Source organism: Melospiza georgiana, chromosome 23 (genome assembly GCF_028018845.1).
Source record: "Melospiza georgiana isolate bMelGeo1 chromosome 23, bMelGeo1.pri, whole genome shotgun sequence".
Lineage (NCBI taxonomy): Eukaryota > Metazoa > Chordata > Aves > Passeriformes > Passerellidae > Melospiza > Melospiza georgiana.
The window spans coordinates 7,675,491-7,697,152 of NC_080452.1; the positions used below are offsets into that span (position 1 = coordinate 7,675,491).

The 21,662-nt window shown below is 40.5% G+C and overlaps 1 protein-coding gene across 1 annotated transcript; it reads right to left on the reverse strand.

Moving 5' to 3' along the window:
• Positions 1-1,469: 1,469 nt before the first annotated feature.
• On the reverse strand, positions 1,470-21,408 carry MDM4 (MDM4 regulator of p53). Its single transcript, XM_058039814.1, has 11 exons — positions 21,297-21,408; positions 18,477-18,555; positions 16,801-16,875; positions 15,189-15,322; positions 13,796-13,845; positions 8,343-8,404; positions 7,493-7,589; positions 6,013-6,173; positions 4,367-4,501; positions 3,786-3,866; positions 1,470-3,007 (listed from the first exon to the last, which is right to left on the reverse strand). Exons 2-11 carry the CDS (start codon positions 18,522-18,524, stop codon positions 2,465-2,467), a joined length of 1,386 nt encoding a protein of 461 aa, XP_057895797.1. The 5' UTR covers positions 18,525-18,555; positions 21,297-21,408; the 3' UTR covers positions 1,470-2,464.
• Positions 21,409-21,662: the final 254 nt, after the last annotated feature.

Here is a 21,662-nt window from a genome sequence, read left to right on the forward strand (position 1 = left end):
GTGTCGGGTCTGGGGTTTCTTTATTGGGGTTTTTTGGAGCCTTGGGATCATCAAACAAAGCAACCCCAATGTCACCTCCCTCACTGGACAGTCCCTGCTTTGGAAATACAAGAAAAACCTAAAAAAACCTAAAACAAAAAGGTTTTTTTTTCCTTTGGGATCCATGTGGGGTTTGGGGTTATTTTTGGGTTTTTTTGGAGCGTTGGGATCATCAAATCAAGTGTCACCCCCTGCTCTGTCACTGCTGTCACCTGGGGGAAGCAGGGAGGGAGGATTTGGGATAGAAGAATGGGAAATGGTGACACTTCCCTGTGGGGCTGGACGGATCCTGGATGCCACAAGATCCCAAAACTTTTGTGGATAAAGGGAAAAAACAGGAAAAAGAAAAGAAAAATAGAAAAAAAAAAAAAGAGGGGAGGAAGAAGGAACAAAAACTGGGAATGTTGAAATGCATCTGGAGGGGCGCGAGGGGCATCACTGGGATTTGGGATAGGGGGAAAACCTGGATTTGTGGGTTTGGGAAATCAGGAAAACCAACTCCCAGTCACGGGAAGGTGTCCCTGAGCATCTTTTCCAGCCGGGAATGTGGATCCTGGAATGAGGGAGAGCAGCAGGAGCTGGGTGTGGGTGCCCTCTAGTGAGCTCTGCCTTCTCCGGGAGTGCTGATCCCAAAAAACAGCTGGAAAAGGGAGAAAAACTCCACAGGGATGGGGTGGGGTGGGTGATCCCATGGGAATGTCAGGAAATGGGATTGGAAACGGGCTGGAGAACAAAGGTTCACATCCAGAGGATTTGCTGCTGCCATTCCCGAGGGACTTGGCAGACATTGGATGGGGAAAAAAATCTGCCTGGAAAGGGGAAAAAAATTCCTAAAAAGGGGGAAAAGTCTGCCTGGAAAGGGGAAAAAAAATTCCTATAAAGGGGGAAAAGTCTGCCTGGAAAGGGGGAAAAAGTCTGTCTGAAAAGAAGAAAAATCTGCCTGGAAAGAGGAAAAGAAATGTATTTGAAAAGGAGAAACATCTGCCTGAAAAGGGGGAAAAAAATTTCCTACAAAGGGGAAAAAGTCTGCCTGGAAAGAGGGAAAAAATGTATTTGAAAAGGGGAAACATCTCCCTGAAAAGAGGGAAAAATTTTGCCTGGAAATGGGAAAAATTTGCTCGGAAAGGGGGGAAAAAATCTACCTGTAAACGGTGCAAAATCTGCCTGGAAAGGGTGCAAATGGGGTTTTAAAGGAATTATTTTATCCCTCAAAACAATGTGTTTAATTTTTAAGCCAGTTTTCAAATCACTCAAAAATGATGAATTTGTTTTAGCCTAAAGGATGGGTGAGGGCAGGTGGAACATCCCAAAATATCCCAAAGCTGCTGGAATTGAATCCTGCTGGACAGAGGTGACACAGAATAGATTTAAGTATACAAAAAAGAGAAGAAATAGAAATTAAGGAGCCCAAAAAGAAAGAAAAATATAACATTATTATTATTATTATTATTATTATTACATCTCATTTGTGACCTGAGAGGTGTGGATTATAAACATAGATTTATTTCCCGTCTGCAAGCAAGGAATTCTTCACCCTGCCGACCTTAATAAAAAAATTAGGAATAAAGTTCTTCTTCTTCTCTCCAAAACAAATCCCCTGGCCACCCACCATAAATATTTATTTCTGTTTTTAACTCTCAGTTCCAAAGGAATTGCACAAGTCGGGATTTATGGGGAAATAAAACATTCCAAAGGTTTCACTTTTTCCCAAATCTGCTGTTCTTGGTCGGGAGAAAGAATCCCAATGGGAAATTGGGAAAATTTCCAAGCTGGGGTTTTGATCTCGAGGTGAATTCCATGGAAAAGTGGATCCTGAAGAGGATTCTTGGTGGGATTAAATCTTGGTACTCTTTGGTTTCACTGGCTGAGCTCTGGAATCGGGGTTTGAGTGCAAAAATCTTCATTTTGGGGTTATTTTAGGTGCACAAAGTCCTGCTATCCCGTAAAGATCCTGATGGCCATCTTGATCCTGCAGACCAAACTCCGGAATTGGGGTTTTTGTGCAAAAAAAACCTACTTTTGGGGTTATTTTAATACTAGAAGGTCCTGCTAGGCCATGAAGATCCCAATGGCCATCCTGATCTCCTTTCTGCACACACTGAAACTGGGATTTGAGTGCAAAAATCCAGATTTTGGGGTTATTTTATGAAGATCATGATGACCATCATGATCTCCTTTCTGCACACACTGAAATTGGGATTTGAATGCAAAAATCCAGATTTTGGGGTTATGAAGATCTTGATGACCATCGTGATCTCCTTCCTGCACATGCCGTAATAGAGGTTTGAGTGCAAAAATCCAGATTTTGGGGTTATTTTATGAAGATCCTGATGACCATCGCGATCTCCTTTCTGCACACACTAAAACTGGGATTTGAGTGCAAAAATTCCAGATTTTGGGGTTCCTTTAGGGGCAGAAATCCTCCCTACCCCATGAAGATCCTGATGACCATCTTGATCTCCTTCCTGCACACGGGACACGGCGATCTCTTCTTCTTCAGCATCCTGGCACACCTGAAGCAGGCCACCAGGTGAGCAGTCCTTCCGTGGACAATATTCCCATCCCGAGGCCTGTGCTGGCACAGGAAGCAGGGATTCAGCAGGGTTTTGATGCTCTCCAAAGATTCCACCTCCTCCTCTTTCTTCAGCTTGGCAAAATCCCGGTTTTTCCCCTCCTGTGCCAAATCCAAGCGCTCGATGGAGCCGCCCGGATCCACGTGGGGTTTGTTTTCTCCCAGGAAAACGTGTTTGGGTTGGCCAGCCGGGGCTGAGATCGTCCTCCTGCAGTCTGGGACGTCCATCCCTTCATCCTGCTCCTGGCTTTCCATGGAATTGATGTTGGAAAGGGACAGGGAATGGGGCAGTTTGGGGCAGTCCCTGTACCAGTCCTTGCGCAGGGCCCAGCAGCGGAAGCAGTACCTTTTCCCCGGGGAGTTGAATTTCCTGCACTTGGAGCATTGCCAGCAATCCTGAGGGATTTAAGGCAAAAAAAAAAAATCCAGCAAAAAAAAATCAATTTGTTTTTGGGTATTCCTCATTTTAGCCATGTGGGAAAAGTAGCAAGGAAGTTCTCGTTAAAAGAATTTTATTTATGAGTGATTTATAAGCTGGAAAATCAACATTTTGTGGCTTGGGATTGATTCATCCCTCATTAATTCCTCTCCTTCCTCTCTCCCAGCCCTCTGGAAGAATCTAAGTTGGGGCAGCTTATTTTTATTTAATTTTAAAAGAATTTTCAATATTTTGCTCAAAATTCAAGGGGACAGCTCCTGGAATATGGTATGAATTTATTTTCCAGGCTCACTCATCACTTCCCAGCTTTGAATCTGCACAATTAATGGATTAATTAATTAATTACCTCACAGAAAAGGGCAGGACAAGTGCACAAGTGCAGAGCCAGGACTCAGCTGTCCAAAGTCAGGGACATGCCCATTTATTCCTGGCTGGAAAATTCTGCTAAAACCATTACAATTCTGCTAAAAAACATTAAAATTCTGACTTTTTGAGTGACTATAAAGTGCTACTTGAGATTTCTAAGTTCCTTCCAAGGACAATCCTCCGGATTTCCATCCAGAGGACAACATGCAATTAAAATCTTATTAAATCATGCCTGGGTATCAACATAACTTCACCCAGCCACTTTTTCTTTTTGGAAACCCACAAGAAAATCAGCTTTTCCCACCCCAAAACCAGCAGCAGATGTGGGATGAGCCCTTCCAGCCCCAGGTGATCCCAAGGAATTCCCACCTCAGAAGCAGCCTCTGTGTCCGTGTCATCACTCAGGCACTGGGAATCCTCCAGCTCATCCAAGCACACATCCTCAGGCACCTGGAAATCCAGGAGAGCATTGTCAGACGTGGAAATGTTGGAATATTCCCTATTTATAATTTGCCTGGTGCTGCAATTCCCAAATAAATGATTACAGCATCACCCTGCTCATTAAATCACTTCTAAAAGTGAATTAAAAACTGTTTTTGCAATGGTTCTTTTGCATAATGTTGGTAACTTTTGCTGGTTTACCATGATCAGATTCTCCTCTTTGAGTCTTTAGCTGGACTCAATTTTTAAAAGCCTTTTCTAAACTTAATTCCATGATTTTTGATTTATAACTCTTGCAGATATTGGTTAGAAACCCACTTAAGTCGCTGCGAGAAGTTTAACTCATTTTCAATTGATTTTATGCCTTGAAAAATTGAATTTAAACCAAAACCCAGGCAGGAAAACCATCAAACACATGAGGAATGGTGACAGCCTTTTCTAAACAGGATTTAGCCTTTCCAAGGGCAGCATGGGATGAATTAAAACAGAGAAAACTGTGCCAGAGGTACCTTGGTGTCACCTTCTGTGACCTCCTCACAGTCCAACACTTCCACCTTGAGCCCAGCAGTGCCCTGGTCCAGGGGACACTCATTGAGGAACCACAGGTCATCAGTGGTGTCTGAAACTATGGCAGTGTCAATGTCCTGAGGGGAAAAAAACAGGAAAAATCATTTAGGAGCAGCTCCACATCCCTGTCCCATTTTCCTCTCCAACAACCTCCAAAACCCCAGGCACCTCACTGCCCTCAGACATTCGTTCTGAAAATTTCTGCCTCACAGGTCCCCTTTTTCTCAATTTCCACTTCACAGGCCTCCATTTTTTAAAATTTTCCCCTCACAGATTCCCTTTTTTCCAATTTCTACCTCAGAAGTTCCTTCTTTCTCCCTCAACAACTCAGTTTTTCCCAATTTCCACCTCACAAGTTCCCCTTTCCCCAATTTCCACCTCAAAGGCTTCTCTTCTTCCAATTACTTTCTCACAGGCCCTCCTTCTTCCTAATTCCCACCTCACAGGTTTCCATTTTCAAAATTTTCACCTCACAGATTGCCTTTTCTCCAAATCCCACCTAACAGGCTCCCCTTTTGCAACCTTTCCTCAATTTCCACCACGTAAGTTCCCTCTTTTTCCAATTTCCTCCTCACATGTTTCTATTTTAAAAATTTTCACCTCACAGATTGCAATTTTTTCCAATTTCCACCTCCCAGGCCCTCCTTTTCCCAATTCACACCTTAAAAGCTTCCATTTTTACAATTTTCCCCTCACAGATTCCCCTTTTTTTCAATTTCCACCTCACAGGCTTCTCTTTTTCCAATTTCCACCTCACAGGCTTCTCTTTTTCCAATTTCCACCTCTCAAATTCCCCCCTTTTCCAGTTTCCACCTCACAAGTTCCCCTTTTCCCAATCTTTTCCCAATTTCTACCTTACAAGCTTTCATTTTTTAAATTTTTACCTCACAGATTCCTGTTTTTCCAATTCCCACCTAAGAGGCCCTCCTTTTCCCAATTCACACCTCACAGGCTTCCATTTTTAAAATTTTCCCCTCACAGATTCCCCTTTTTTCCAATTTCCACCTCACAAGTTCCCCTTTTCCCAATCTTTTCCCAATTTCCACCTCACAGGATTCCATTTTTAAAATTTTCACCTCAGATTCCCTTTTCCCAATTTCCACCTCTTCCAGCTCAGCCACCACCCTACAATGTTCCAATTTCCACCTCACAAGTTCCCCCTTTTCCCAATCTTTTCCCAACTTCCACCTCACAGGTTTCCATTTCTAAAATTTTCACCTCACAGATTCCCTTTTCCCAATTTTCACCTCACAAATTTTCCTTTTCCCAACCTTTTCCCAATCTCCACCTCACCATTTTCCTTTTTTCCAACTTCCACCTCTTCCAGCTCAGCCACCACCCTACAATGTTCACCCCAATAAAAAAAAGGGGTAACTCCTGAAATCCAGGCACCTCTGAGGGCCTTGAGAAAAGAGTTTAGTTGATTTAAAAAACATAAAATTCACCAACCACCCAATGGGAAAGGCCCAGAGTGGGGAAAAAGGCTGGAAATCCTGGAGTGGGAAGGGAAAAGGGAGGAAAAAAACCTGAATATTTTATTTCCTTGATAGCCAAAAGAGGAGATAAAGAAGACAATCTTTTTACACACCTGGTTAGTCTGAATATCCGTGGATCCATTACTCCTGGATTTGTAATTGCTTCTGAGATTCCCTAAAAACCACCATGGCAGCCCAGCCACATCCCACTCCTCAAAAACCAGGTCCAGCTTGGGCTTTTTGCTTTTGGAGAGGTTTTCTATCAAATCACTGTCTGCAAGAGCCAAGCACAGTCCAAGTCATTGGGTAAGAGACACCAGCAGAGACAAAAATTGGGCTGAAATCTGAATTTTTTACTTTTTGCATCAGGCTGAGAGCTCTGGGGTTTGGATTCTGGGATCCCAAACTGAGCATTCCAGGATCACCTTGGATCACCCTCCCTCCCTCCAGTGCCTGGAGTTTCCAAGGCACAGCCAAGGCTGGTTTGTAAATCCAGAGAATTTTCCAAGGGTTTCCAAGGCTGGTTTGTAAATCCAGGGAATTTTCCAAGGCTGGTTTGTAAATCCAGGGAATTTCCAGCTCTCCCATTTGAGCTGGAAACAAGGAGCTCTTTTCCAACTGAGGTTCATTGAAAAGAGAGAATAAAAAAGTAGAAAAACAGGAAAATTGCTCCCAAAATTCGTGAACTCTCCACAAGTGATGCAGCAAAAAAGTCCCATGGGGAAAATGGCAAAATATCACAGATCCACCCAAAAATTCCCATTTTTGTTCAGTTCCCTGCTTGGTTTGCAGGGAATGACTGCAGCCAGCCCAGCCCGGGTTCTGTGAGCTCAGGAGCCTCCCTTGGGAAGGGGGATGGATCCAAAGATAAATTCCAGCATTTTAAACACCCTCCAGCAAGGTCTGGAAGATTTTTTTCTTGTGGCATTACTCAGTGAGAGATGGGATTTGGGGGCTTAACCTGCCACTGCATTCAGAGCATTTATTTATGACCAGAAATTAAGAAAATACTTGTGGTGAACTTGGAAATTTCTCAGTTTTCAGCACAGAGATTTTTAATTATTCTATTCCAAACCAGGGGTTTTATTGAGTCTCCCCTCCAGCATTTTGCTGCTCTGTGTCCCACACAGGTGGCTTCTAAGTGCTGTGATAATGCAGAAATTTGTCCCTCACCTTCACAAGTGTCACATCTGGGCTCTGAGGCAGCAGGAGCTGAGGTTCTCCTGTCACTCCACCATCCCAGAGTCCCAAACTTCAGCACCAAGATTTTTAATGATTCTATTCCAAACCAGGGGTTTTTTTGAGTCTCCCAACTCCCTCCTCCAGCATTTTGCTGCTGTGCATGCCACACGTCTGCAAACATTGTGATAATGCAGAAATTTGTCCCTCACCTTCACAAGTGTCACATTTGGGCTCTGAGGCAGCAGGAGCTGAGGTTCTCCTGTCACTCCACCATCCCAGAGTCCCAAACTTCAGCACCAAGATTTTTAATGATTCTATTCCAAACCAGGGTTTTTTTGAGTCTCCCAACTCCCTCCTCCAGCATTTTGCTGCTGTGCAAACATTGTGATAATGCAGAAATTTGTCCCTCACCTTCACAAGTGTCACATCTGGGCTCTGAGGTAGCAGGAGCTGAGGTTCTGCTGTCACCCTCCAGGATCCCAGAGTCAGATCCTTCCTCCTGGCTGAGCTGCAGGAAGGAAAATGCAGGAATGAGCCCAGCAGAGCTTGCAGGGACAAGGGGATGCAGCACTTCCATCCCCAGGCACCAGCTGCAGGATGAGACCAAGCAGGTAGGAAGAGGAAATAATTCAGAATAAAAAACTACAAGCTATTTTATTTCTCTTTAAAGCCTCTGGAATCTGCAGGAAGAACCAAGGAAAAATCTTCAGCTTGGCAAAAAATCCTAAAGTTGGTGTTTTTCATGCAGTAAAAGTTGATTCTGTGACTCTCTGACACCTCCCAGCCTTCATCACACCCCAAACCACACCTGGAAAAAAACTTTGGAGACACCAAGATTTTTCCTCGGTTTTCACCTCTGCCTGAAAAGCTGCTGGAAACAAATCCTAACTAGGCACAGTGAATTATTTCATTGGCAATTCCTAGTGGGATAAAAAGAGGGCGGGAAAAAGCAGGAAAAAACCAGGGCTGGAGAAGCTGAGGGCTGGAAGTGCTGCACCCCAGAACAACACGCTCAGAGACTGGCACTCTGTCACGAGGAGAGAACAGAGAAGGGTGGCTCTGTCCCTGCTCTGTGGATTCCAGAACTTTTTACATTTTAGGGATTTTTATTTTTTTTTCAGGAAAAAAAAAAAAGGTGAGGAGCAGCACAACGAAAAAAAATGAATAAAAAACCAAAAAAGTTCTGGCAGTCCACCATGCAGAGGTACAGAGAAGGGGCGGCTCTGTACAAGAAAAGAACCCACTGGGCAGTGGGGTTTACCTGCAGCTGGTCTGGGCTGGGCTTAGCGACGCTCTGCTCCTTTGGGAGAGTCTGTGCAGCATCTGCAGATGGCAGGCAAAACACAAGGAAAAGCCTTCCCTGGGAATTCCCACTCGCACAGCACACAGGGGCCGGGGCAAGCACACAACCAGGCGGGCTGGGCACTGCTGGGGGCTCTGCACGTCGGGCTGGGCTGCTGGGGGGAATGGGGGGATGTGGGGAGAAGCAGATGGAGGAAAATTCACAATATTCTTCCCTAAGGGAAAAATTATTCTTCTTGCTATGGCCAAATTCAGAATTCTTCTCTAAGGGAAAAATTACTATTCTTGCTATAGCCAAATTCAGAATGTTCTTCCTAAAAGGAAAAATTATTCCTCTTGCTATGGCAATCCCAAATTCAGAATGTTCATCCCAAAGGGAAAAATTATTCTATTAGCTATAGCCAAATTCAGAACATTCTTCTCAAAGGGAAATATTATTCCTTTTGCTATGGCCATCACAAATTCAGAATTCTTCCCAAAGGGAAAAAGTATTCTTCTTGCTATGGCCAAATTCAGAATTCTTCTCAAAGGGAAAAGTTATTATTTTTGCTGTAGCCAAATTAAGAATATTATTCCCTAAGGGAAAAATGATTCTTCTTGCTATAGCCAAATTCAGAATATTCGCCCCAAAGGGAAATATTATTTTTTGCTATGGCTATCCCAAATTCAGAATATTCTTCCCAAGGGAAAAAAGATTTTTTGCTATGGCCATCCCAAATTCAGAATATTCTTCCCAAAGGGAAAAGATATTCTTATTCTTACAGCCAAATATTCTGAATATTCTTCCTAAAGGGAAAAAGTATTCTTCTTCATACAGTCAAATTCAGAATCTTTTTCCCAAAGGGAAAAATGATTTTTTTTTGCTATAGCTAAATTCAGAATATTCTTCCCAAAGGGAAATATTATTCCTTTTGCTATGGCCATCCCAAATTGAGAATATTCTTCCCAAAGGGCAAAGTTATTATTCCTTTTGCTATAGCCATCCCAAATTCAGAATATTCTTCCCAAAAGGAAGAAGTATTCTTCTCCATACAGCCAAATTCAGAATACTCTTCCCTAAGGAAAAAATAATTATTTTTGCTATAGCCAAATTCAGAATATTTTTCCCTAACGGAAAAGTTATTCCTACAGCTATCCCAAACTGAGAATATTCATCCCAAAGGGAAATATCATTCCTTTTGCTATAGCTAAATTCAGACTATTCTTCCCAAAGGGAAATTTTTTTTTTTTTTGCTATAGTTAAATTCAGAATATTTTTCCCTAAGGGAATAAAAAGTGGAAAATCAGGAAAATTGATTCTGAAATCTCCATGGGTTTCCCAGCAAGAAATCCCATGGGGGAAATGTCAAAATATGACAGATCCACCCCAAAAAAAAAATCCCATTTTTGTTCAGTTCCCTGCTTGGTTTGCCAGGAAAATCCCACCTGGAAGGTAAAAAGGGATTTTTTGGGGGAATTTCTGAGGATTTTTTGCTCTTTTTTCGGGGAATTTCTGAGGATTTCTTGCTCTTTTTGGGGGGGAATTTCTGAGGATTTCTTGCTCTTTTTTGGGGGGAATTTCTGAGGATTTCTTGCTCTTTTTTTGGGGGGGAATTTCTGAGGATTTCTTGCTCTTTTTTTGGGGGGGAATTTCTGAGGATTTCTTGCTCTTTTTGAAAGGTTTGGGCATGAGGATAAAGAGCAAAGAAAGGAAAATTCCATGCACAGGGCTGGACACAGCTGGATCCAGCTGCTCCCAAGAGTTAATTAAATTAAAAGGCTGAGCTAAATGAACAAAAATCCAATTAGCAGGGATCTTTGTGAGCCTGGCTTTGAGCAGAGAGAACAAAAACTGCCAGGAAGGCTCCACGGAACAGGAAAATTCAAAATTCCCTTTGGATGAGGCTGAGTCCCAGCAGGAATCACATCTGGATAGGGAAGATCTGAAAGTGGCAGAAATTCCACCTAAAAATGGCCTTGAAATGGAGCAAAATCTAAAACTTTTCTGCTTTTTTTTTCATCCTTGCAGCTGCTGGGGTTTCATTGCTGATGGAAAACAGGAGGCAGGATCTGCAGGGAGATGGGAACAAGGAGAAATCCTTCCCAAAATCTGATTTTTAGGGAGTGGAAAATTCCAGAAAAACCTGATTGAAGTGAGGAATCTTAAATACAGCCTGGGGGAAAGTGACCAAGGAAAAGGGGGGAAAATAAAGAATTAGAAAAGGGGAAAAGAATTAGAAAAGAAAAGGGAGGAAAAATGAGAATAGGGGGTAAAAAATTAGAGAAGGGGGAAAAAAATGGAAAATAAAAGGGGGAAATGAGGAAAGAAAAAGTGGAAAAGAATTAGAAAATAAAAGGGAGGAAAAATCTGAAAAGGGGGAAAGAATTAGAAAAGAAAAAGGGGAAAAGAATTAGGAAAGGGGAAATTAGAAAATAAAAGGGGAAATAATTAGAAAACAAAAGGGGGAAAGAATTAGAAAATAAAAAGGGGAAATTAGAAAAGAAAAAGGTGAAAAGAATTAGAAAAGGGGAAAAGAAATAGAAAATAAAAAGGGGAAAAGAATTAGAAAAGGGGAGAAAGGGGGGGAAAATCAGAAAAGAGAGGGGGTGGAAAAGAACAAAAGGGGAAAAAATTGACAAGGAGGAAATTAAACAAGAAAAGGGGAAAATTCGAAAAGGAATGGGGGAAAATGAAGCAAATGCAGCCATTGCTGGGCTGGGCTGGAGGGAAGCAAAGGGGTGGAAATGAAGGAAAAAGGGAGGGAATGGGAGGAAAATGGGGAGAAAATGAAGGAAAATGGGTGGGAAAAGAAGGAAAATGGGGAGGAAAGGAAGGAAAAGAGGTGGAAAAAGAAGAGAAATAGGGAGGGAAAGGAACGAAAAGAGCCAGGAAAGGAAGGAAAACGTGGGGGAAAGGAAGGAAAATAGGTGGAAAAAGAAGGAAAAGGGGAGGAAAAAGAAGGGAAATGGGGAGAAAATGAAGGAAAAGAAGTGGGAAAATGAAGGAAAATGAGGAGAAAAGGAAGGAAAAGAGCCAGGAAAGGCAGGAAAATTGAGAGAAAAGGAAGGAAAAGAGGTGGAAAAATAAGGAAAGGAAGGAAGGAAGGAAGGAAGGAAGGAAGGAAGGAAGGAAGGAAGGAAGGAAGGAAGGAAGGAAGGAAGGAAGGAAGGAAGGAAGGAAGGAAGGAAGGAAGGAAGGAAGGAAGGAAGGAAGGAAGGAAGGAAGGAAGGAAGGAAGGAAGGAAGGAAGGAAGGAAGGAAGGAAGGAAGGAAGGAAGGAAGGAAGGAAGGAAGGAAGGAAGGAAGGAAGGAAGGAAGGAAGGAAGGAAGGAAGGAAGGAAGGAAGGAAGGAAGGAAGGAAGGAAGGAAGGAAGGAAGGAAGGAAGGAAGGAAGGAAGGAAGGAAGGAAGGAAGGAAGGAAGGAAGGAAGGAAGGAAGGAAGGAAGGAAGGAAAAGAGGTGAGAAAAGATGGAAAATGGGAGCGAAAGGAATGAAAAGATCCAGGAAAGGAACGAAAATGTGAGGGAAAGAAGGAAAATAGGGGGAAAAGAAGGAAAATGGGAGGGAAATGAGGGAGCAGAGCCTCCCTGCCCAGCCTGCTCTGGTCCCTCACACTCAGCTGGAGCAGCACTCACACATCTACAGCCAAAAACACACACAGAGCTCAAAATTCTTCTGCAAAATAAATCTAAATTTAAAAAAAGAATCGTCTGTAAAAAAATCCAAGGTGGAAACGGCCACGGTTTTGATTTAAATTTAATTTAATTTTTAATTTTTCTGAGCCCTCCTGAAGGTTTAAATGCTCTTTTAAAAAATGGGGAATGTGGCACCAAGTTCCACAGTTGGGAATTAAATTCATTTTACCTGTTTAAAAAAATGGGAAATGTGATAAAAAAATTCCACATCTGTGGATTAAATCCATTTTATGTGTTTGAAAAATGGGAAATGTGGCACAAAATTCCACAGTTGGGAATTAAATCCAATTTACCTGCTTAAAAAAATGGAAGATCTGGCATAAAATTCCACAGCTTAAATCCTTTAAATTGAAATTAAATCCTTTCTTTTTGTTTTAAAAAATGGGAAATGTGGCACAAAATTCCACAACTGTGGATCAAATTAATTTTATTTGTTTAAATACTTGAAGACGTGGCACAAAATTCCAGAACTGTGGATTATATCCATTTTATATGTTTGAAAATGGGAAATGTGGCACAAAATTCCACAGCTGGGAATTAAATCCATTTTACCTGTTTAAAAAATGGGAAATGTGGTAAAAAAAATTCCACATCTGTGGAATAAAATTCCCATTTTGGTTGGAGTTTAATTGAATTCCCCTCAGGAGCTGGGAAAGGTTCAATTGCAGAATTTTTAGCACTTTTAGAGATGATAAAAATACAAAAAAAATGAGGTGAGAGCAAAAAAATTGCAGCTCTGAAGCTGGAAAAAAAATCAAAATATTGATTCCAGTCAAGGGGGGGATTTCAGGATTCAAAAATCCTTTCTTTTTGGTTTTAAAATGGGAAATGTGGCACAAAATTCCACAACTGTGGATCAAATTAATTTTATTTGTTTAAATACTTGAAGATATGGCATAAAATTCCATATTTTCATTTAATCTACAGCTGTAGATTAAATCCTTTCTTTTTGGTTTAAAAAATGGAAATGTGGCACAAAATTCTCCAGCTCAGCCATGGAATTGATTTTTTGGCAATAAATTCCCATTTTGATTTGAGTTTAATTGAATTCCCCTCATGAACTGGGGAAGGTTCAATTGCAGAATTTTTAGCCCTTTCAGAGATGATAAAAATACAAAAAAATGAGGTGAAAGCAAAAAAATTGCAGCTCTGAAGCTGAAAAAAAATCAAAATATTGTTTTCAGTCAAGGGGGGGATTTCAGGATCCAAAAATCCTTTCTTTTTGGTTTAAAAAATGGGAAATGTGGCACAAAATTCCACAGCTGGGAATTAAATCCATTTTACCTGTTTAAAAAATGGGAAATGTGGTAAAAAAGAAATCCACATCTGTGGAATAAAATTCCCATTTTGATTTGAGTTTAATTGAATTCCCCTCATGAGCTGGGGAAGGTTCAAGGTTAAAACCCTGCAGAATTTTTAGCACTTTTAGAAATGATAAAAATATAAAAAAATCAGGTGAGAGCAAAAAAATTGCAGCTCTGAAGGTGAAAAAAAATCAAAATATTGATTCCAGTCAAGGAGGGGATTTCAGGATTGAAATTTGGGGTTTTGGGCAGCACTCAAACAACTCCTGGCACACAGAGACGACACAAACTCAAAGAGATTTTCTGGAAAAAGCTTTTTCAGAGCAGTTTATTCCTCCTGGATTTGGGATTTTTTCTTGGATTTTTGGTGATTTTTTTATTTTTTTGGTACTTACCAGGGGAGAGCAACATTTGTGGAATGGAATCCAACCTACCTGGGAGGGCAGCAGGGCTCAGGTTCCTCTTCAGCATCTCGTACACGGGGCTGGGGAAGGCAAAAAAATCCAAATAAAATCCCTTTAGTGGCCACAGAAAACCCCAAAAAAAACCCCAAAAGTATTTGTGATTTATGGGTTTAATTATTCATTCTTAGGGGAAAATTCTGTTCTTACAGATGCCAGAAAAAACAGAGGGATTTCTTCAAGAGAGCTCAAAAAACTGTGGGGTTTTTACCAGAGAGAGCCCAAAAAATGGGGGTTTTTTTCCTAGAAAAATCCCAAAAAATCACAAGGAATTCTACCCTAGAGATCCCAAAAAGGCAAATTGTTTTCACTTTCCCAGCTAGAAATGTGATTTTTTTTTTTTTACTTTCCCAGCTAAAAATGTGAATTTTTTCAGCTAAAAATGTGATTTTTCTTTCACCGTTTCCAGCTAAAAATGTGAATTATTTTCCACCGTTTTCAGCTAAAAATGTGGATTTTTCACCTTTTGTGGATAAAAATTTTTTTTTTGGTTTTTTTTCCCTACCTGGGGTCCTTGACAGAGAAGCTCTGGATAGAAATCGCAATTTTTTCCAGATTTTCTGGATTAAAATTTGATTTTTTTTTTCACTTTCCCAGCTAAAAATGTGAATTTTTTCAGCTAAAAATGTGATTTTTGTTTCACCGTTTCCAGCTAAAAACGTGAATTTTTTCACCGTTTTCAGCTAAAAATGTGAATTTCTTTCAGCTAAAATGTGGATTTTTCACCTTTTGTGGATAATTTTTTTATTTTTTTTCCCCTACCTAGGGTCCTTGACAGAGAAGCTCTGGATAAAAATCGCAATTTTTTCCAGATTTTCTGGATTAAAATTTTAATTTTTTTTTCACTTTCCCAGCTAAAAATGTGAATTTTTTCAGCTAAAAATGTGATTTTTGTTTCACCGTTTGCAGCTAAAAACGTGAATTTTTTCACCGTTTTCAGCTAAAAATGTGAATTTTTTTCACCGTTCTCAGCTAAAAATGTGAATTTTTTCCCACCATTTTCAGCTAAAAATGTGAATTTTTTTCAGCTAAAAATGTGGATTTTTCACCATTTGTGGATAAATTTTTTTGGTTTTTTTTTCCCTACCTGGGGTCCTTGTCAGAGAAGCTCTGGATAAAAATCGCAATTTTTTCCAGATAAAAATTTGATTTTTTTTTTTTTCACTTGCCCAGCTAAAAATGTGAATTTTTTCAGCTAAAAATGTGATTTTTGTTTCACTGTTTCCAGCTAAAAACGTGAATTTTTTCACCGTTTTCAGCTAAAAATGTGAATTTTTTCACCGTTTTCAGCTAAAAATGTGAATTTTTTCAGCTAAAAATGTGGATTTTTCACCTTTTGTGGATAAATTTCTTTTTTTTTCCCTACCTGGGGTCCTTGACAGAGAAGCTCTGCAGTCCCAGCAGCTCTCCCAGCTGGTCTCCCCCACAGTGCACCAGGTGCTGCTGCCTCTTGTCGTAGAGCTGCCTGGCCATGATGTACTGGCCCAGGAAATGCATCACCTGTGGGGGCAGGAACGGCTGGGAAATCATTGCCTGGGATTTTGGGGGGCTGGCAGGGGAATCTGAGGGAGATTTGGGGTGGTGGAGTGAAGGTTTGGGGGTGGGGGTGGTTGTGAGGAGGATGGAAATGAACTGGTTCCAATGGGGTGATCCCGGTTCAAAATGGGGTTATTCCCAATGACCCCAAAGTTTCTCCAAAAGTGACCCTGAAGTGTCCCCACAATGACCCTGAAGTGTCCCCAAAAAGTGACCTCAAATGTCCCTAAAGTGTTCCCAAAAACTGACCCTGAAGTGTCCCCAAAAACTGACCGTGAAGTGTCCTCAAAAAGTGACCCCAAATGTCCCTAAAGAGTCTCCAAAAACCGAGCTTGAAGTGTCCTCAAAGTGATCCCGAAGTGACCCCAAAAAGTGACCCTGAACTGTCCCCACAATGACCCTGAAGCGTCCCCAAAAAGTGACCTCAAATGTCCCTGAAGTGTTCCCAAAAACTGACCCTGAAGTGTCCCCAAAAACTGACCCTGAAGTGCCCTCAAAAAGTGACCCCAAATGTCCCTAAAGAGTCTCCAAAAACCGAGCTTGAAGTGTCCTCAAAGTGACCCTGAAGTGACCCCAAAAAGTGACCCTGAACTGTCCCCACAATGACCCTGAAGCGTCCCCAAAAAGTGACCTCAAATGTCCCTGAAGTGTTCCCAAAAACTGACCCTGAAGTGTCCTCAAAAACTGACCCTCAAATGTCCCCAAAATGTCTCCAAAAACTGACCCCAAAGTGTCCTTAAAGTGACCCTTAAGTGTCCCCAAAAATGCCCCAAAAGTGACCCTGAAGTGCCCCCAAAAGGTGACCCCAATGTGCCCCTAAAAAGTACCCCCAAAAAGACCCTGATGTGCCCCAGAAAGTGACTCCAAAGTATCGTCAAAGTGACCCTGAAGTGCCCCCAAAAGTGCCCTCAAAGTGATCCTGAAGTGCCCCAATAAGTGACCTTGAAGAGCCCCAAAAGTGAGCCTTAAGTGGCCCTAAAATCAGACCCCAAAGTGATCCCCAAGTGACCCCAAAGTGCCCCTAAAAAGTGACCCAAAGTGTCCTCAAAGTGACTCTGAAGTGATTCCCAATAGTGACCCTGAAGTGCCCCAAAAGTACCCTCAAAATGACCCTGAAGTGCCCCAAAAAGTGACGCTGATGTGGCCCTAAAATCCGACCCCAAAGTGATCCCCAAGTGTCTCCAAAGTGCCCCATAAAGTGACCCCAAAGTGCCCCTAAAAAGTGACCCCAAAGTGCCCCATAAAGTGACCCCAAAGTGCCCCTAAAAAGTGACCCCAAAGTGCCCCTAAAAAGTGACCCCAAAGTGACCGCACAGGTGAAATGGCGCCATTTCCCAGGGCCTGAAGGAGTGAACCCCAAACCCCAAATCCCAAACCCCAAACCCCAAACCCCAAATCCCAAACCCCAAATTCCCCCAAACCAGCCCTGGGGGTGCCCCCACCTCTTTGAGTGTGAAGGAGTCGCCCTGGGCCCCCCCAGCCCGCAGGATCCTCAGCAGGGGCAGCGTGGGAAGCACCTGAAACACCAACATTTATGGTATTCATAAATAAATAAAAATTTATAAATAGTATTTATAGAAAACATACTGAATGGTAAATATGGGATAAATATAGAAATGAGAAATATTTCCCCACTATTTATCAATATTTCCCCAGTATTTACCAATACTAAATGGTCAATATTTGATAAATATAGAAATGATAAATATCTGCAAACACCAACATCAATATAGTCATGAAAAATAAATAAAAATTTATAAATAGTATTTATAGAAAACATACTAAATGGTAAATATGGGATAAATACAGAAATTATAAATATTTTCCCACTATTTATCAATATTTCCCCAGTATTTACCAATACTAAATGGTCAATATTTGATAAATATAGAAATGATAAATATCTGCAAACACCAACATTCAATGGGAAATATCTGATCAATACAGTCATGATAAATAAATAAAAATTTATAAATAGTAAATGGTAAATATGGGACAAATACAGAAATGAGAAATACTTCCCCACTATTTATCAATATTTCCATACTATTTACCAATACTAAATGGTCAATATTTGATAAATATAGAAATATATAAATACATAGAAATGATAAATATTCCCTCACTATTTATCAATATTATCAATATTTCCCCACTATTTACCAATACTAAGTAGTAAATATTTGATAAATATATAAATTATAAATATTTCCCCACTAATTATCAATATTTCCCCACTATTTACCAATACCAAATGGTAAATAATTGATAAATACATAAATATAAATATATATATAAATGATAAATACTTTCCCACTATTTACCAATATTTCCCCACTACTTACCAATACTAAATGGTAAATATTTGATAAATGTAGAAATTATATATATATAAATATATAAATAATAAAATATATAAAATATATAAATATATAAAAATGATCAATATTTTCCCACGATTTATCAATATTTTCCCACTAATTTATCAATATTAGCAATACTTCCCCACTATTGATCTATATTATCAATATTTCCCCAATACTGTCCCACTATTTATCAATATTATCAATATTTCCCCATTATTTCTCAATATTATCAGTATTTTCCTACAATTCATTCATTTTTTTCTGGATTTGGTTCCAATTCCAAGCTCCTAAATTCTCCTCCAATGGAAAATCCAAATTTATTCCCCCTCCCACCACATTTTCCCTGATATTAGAAGGATTTTTTTTCCCTAAGAAATTGGAAGTTTGAATTTTTGATTTTTGGAATCCAGACCCAAGATTTTTTTCTAGATCAGAAAAAAAAAACCAAAAAACTAGAATATTTTAATACCAAAATATCAATAATTCCACTTTTTTATGTCCTTTTTAATCTATATTTTCCCTTGAAAATATTCCTAAATCATGGACGTGAAAGAGAACAAATTCCTTGAGATAAATCCCAATTTTTTTAGGATAAATCTCAATTTTTTTAGGATAAATCCCAATTTTTTCAGGATAAATTCTCCAAACTTAAACATATTTTAAATTTCCTAAAAATCACTGCTTTGAGGAGGAAATAACACAGATAAATGATCAAGTGAGGGGTTATTAATTGATAATTAATTGCTAATTACCTGATTGGCTTGGCCCAGGGGGATCCTGCTGGAATTTGGGAAGCTCATCCTGGCAGTGAGGAGCTGTTCAAGCACCGACCTGCAAATGGATTTGGGATTAAAATCAACCTTAAAATTTTATTTTTAATCCTGACCCCTCCCACTTTATTCTGCTCCAGAGGAAGAAGGGGAAAAAAGCGAAAAAAAAAAAAATAAAAGGAAAAAATATTTGGGAAGGGTTGGTCCAAGCACATCAAATATTCAAATTTCTAAATTAGAATTCAGATTATAACAGCTTTGATCCCTTTCCAGTTCATATCTCCCTAAATTTTAACCAATTTCTGAGGGAAAAAAAATTAAAATATTGACCACAAACAACTTTAAAATGAGCTGAACAGGGCTGAGTCAAACTTAATAAATATTTAAGTTTATGAAAAGCATAGAAAGTGACCTGGACTAATTCAGATTATAACAGCTTCAATCCCTTCACCAGTTCATATTTCCTTAAATTTTAATCGATTTCTGAGGGAAAAATACCAAAATATTGACCACAAACACCCTGAAAATGACCTGGACAGGGTTGAGTGAAACTTAGTAAATATTTAAGTTTGTGAGGAACACCGACAGTGACCTGGAATAATTCAAATTATAACAGCGTCCCTCCCTTCACCAGTTCATATTTCCCTAATTTTTAACCGATTTCTGAGGGGAAAAAATGAAAATATTGACCACAAACCCCTTTAAAATTAGCTGAACTTACCCACCTTGACTTTTTTGGTGCCTGGCAGGAATATTCTGGGATTATTTTCCCGGGATTTTACAGCGGGATAATTCCCGAGTTTTTACAAAATTCGCTTTTTTCAAACCTCGCCCGAGGGAGGGACACGGGGAGGGACCGATAACGGCTGGGCTAAAAAATCGGCTCAAAAAAAATGAAAAAATTCGGATTTTATCTCCCTCCCCTTTTCCTGGAAAGAAATTCAGGGCTGAGGGCGGTGAATTTTAACCATTTCAGCGCTGATTTGATCACTCAAAACCTCCGGGTTTTGCACAAAAATTAATTTTTTTTAGGTAGTTTGCTTCTCATTAATATTCGTATTTAATCAGAAATTAATTTTGGCGTTAATTAAGGTTTTGTTCACGAGTTTTAAAATATTTTCGGGAGAAAAATATAATGAAATTTAGGGGTAAAGCCCTATTGAAAAGCTCCCACGTGGTGGAAATTCCTAAAAAAATAAATGGAATTTTGTGCTTGGCAAGCTCAGAAATTTGGGATATTTCCAATCCTAAATCTGGGATAATTTCAATACTAAATGTGGGATAATTTCAATCCCCAAGTTTGGGATAATTTCACCTCCAAACCCCCATCCAAAAAGGGATTTCCGGAGATTTTTAGGTGCTGAAAATCTCGAGAGGAAATCGTGAATCACCCCCGAGTCATGAGCTGAGCAAATTTTCCACTCCAAAATTTCACCCCAGACAGAGGAAAGACTCATTTGCCTCTTTCATGACTAAAAAAAAAAAAAATGCCTTTTTTATGACTAAAAATTCCTTTTTTTGAGTCACCAAAAACCCCCCAAGAAACCGCAGCTTTTTTAAAAACTGAAAAATCTCAACTGGCTGAAAAGTCAAATTAAAATTTATTCGAGCTTTGATGGTTTTTTATTAAAGTCTAAATTGAATTTTAAAAATTCGTTTTTAAATTCCATTTAAAGTAGAAAACAGCAGGGGTTGGGGTTCAGGTGACAGTGATTTTTCCAGCTTTTAAATAAAGTAAAATATTGAAAATAAAGTTGGGATTTTAGGGAATTTTAGGTAAAACAGCCCTGAAGGGCAGGATTTAAACAGGCACTGATGCAATCATGAAGTCACTGATAAATTAATTAAATTTGTCCTCATCAGTCCCTGAGGGGTTTCATACCTTAAATTTCACCCTTTTAATTTAAAATAAACTTTAAAAATTCTGATTTGTACCCGAATTTTGTGGCTAGCACGATGAATTTGGAATTTTGGGCAAATTTGGGGGATTTTACCCCAAAAATTCCACCAAAACCTTGGATAAATAAAAGATAAATCGAAAAAAAATTGTGCAATTGCTCCTTTGGTTGTGAAATGTTGCAAAAGCCGGGAGGAAATCCAAAAGTGATGAATTAAAATGACAAAAAAAGCGAATTTCCCTACAAATCTCCCTAAATCCCCGCAGGAATTTGGGATAAGGAAACACTTCCACCACCTTGAATGTTCCTGATTTGTGGCTATTTTTATTTTAAAAGGAAAAAATTGGCTTTTCTTGGGGTTTTCCCACAATAGTTGAGGCAGCTAACAAAAGAAAATTTGTGGGATCAATCCCTCAGCTTTTGTGGGGTGAAATCCTGGAAAAAAATGGAATTCCAGAGCGGTTTGGGATGGAAAAAACATAAAAACTTAACCCATTCCATGGGTAGTGACAGTCCAAAATCGCAGGTTTTTCCAACTTGCTTCCAGGGATGGCGCAGCCACGGATTCTCTGGGAATTCTATCCCAGGGAAGGATTTATTCCCAAAATCCCGATTTATTCCCACATCGCGGTGTGAGCCCGCAGCCATTCCCCCTTCCCCTATCACTCCAGGCCTTTGGGATCATTCCCCATCCATCTTCCTTGATCGGCTCATGATTAAATCACGCCGAAGTTTCCCTTCTCCAGGCGGGACAATCGCGATTATCTCAGGATTCCGCGGGAAGAGATAAAAATTCAGGGACGCTCCCGCCGCCCCAGGCCCCTCCCGCCGGCACCGCCTCCCGCCCCTCTTCAGCCTCCTCAGCCCCCCGGGATCCCCGCGCTCCCCTCAGCGCCCTGCTCACCCTACAGCCGCTCCATGGGCTCCGGGCAGGGGGCTGGGGAGGGGAAGGAGCCCCTACACCCCCGGAGGGCTCCGCGCCTCCATTTTAGCGGCGTCCCGGCCGCCGCTTCCCTCCCCGGCCAACATGGCGGCGGGGTCATAGAGAGGAGCGGGATGTGCGGCTGGACGGGACGTGGGGATGACGGGGGTGGGTGGCGCCCCCTTGCGGCTTGGAGGACCACGGGGGTGTGCCCTCAGCCCTCACGGAAAACAGAAATAAAAAGAAATAAATAAATCAAAATAAATTTTCAAATAAAAGTAAATGTAAAATATAAATGTAGATATAAATATCAGGAGGACCGCGGGGGTGTGCCCTCAGCCCTCATGG

What these genes read in the sequence shown, in the direction of transcription:
- MDM4 (XM_058039814.1), bottom strand. Translation starts at nt 18,524, where the DNA reads ATGAGCTTCCCAAATTCCAGCAGGATCCCCCTGGGCCAAGCCAATCAG. An exon ending in ACTCCTTCACACTCAAAGAG is followed by an intron (nt 15,323 to 16,800) that starts GTGGGGGCACCC and finishes CTGCCCCCACAG; the next exon opens with GTGATGCATTTCCTGGGCCA. An exon ending in ACACAGAGGCTGCTTCTGAG is followed by an intron (nt 3,008 to 3,785) that starts GTGGGAATTCCT and finishes TAAATCCCTCAG; the next exon opens with GATTGCTGGCAATGCTCCAA.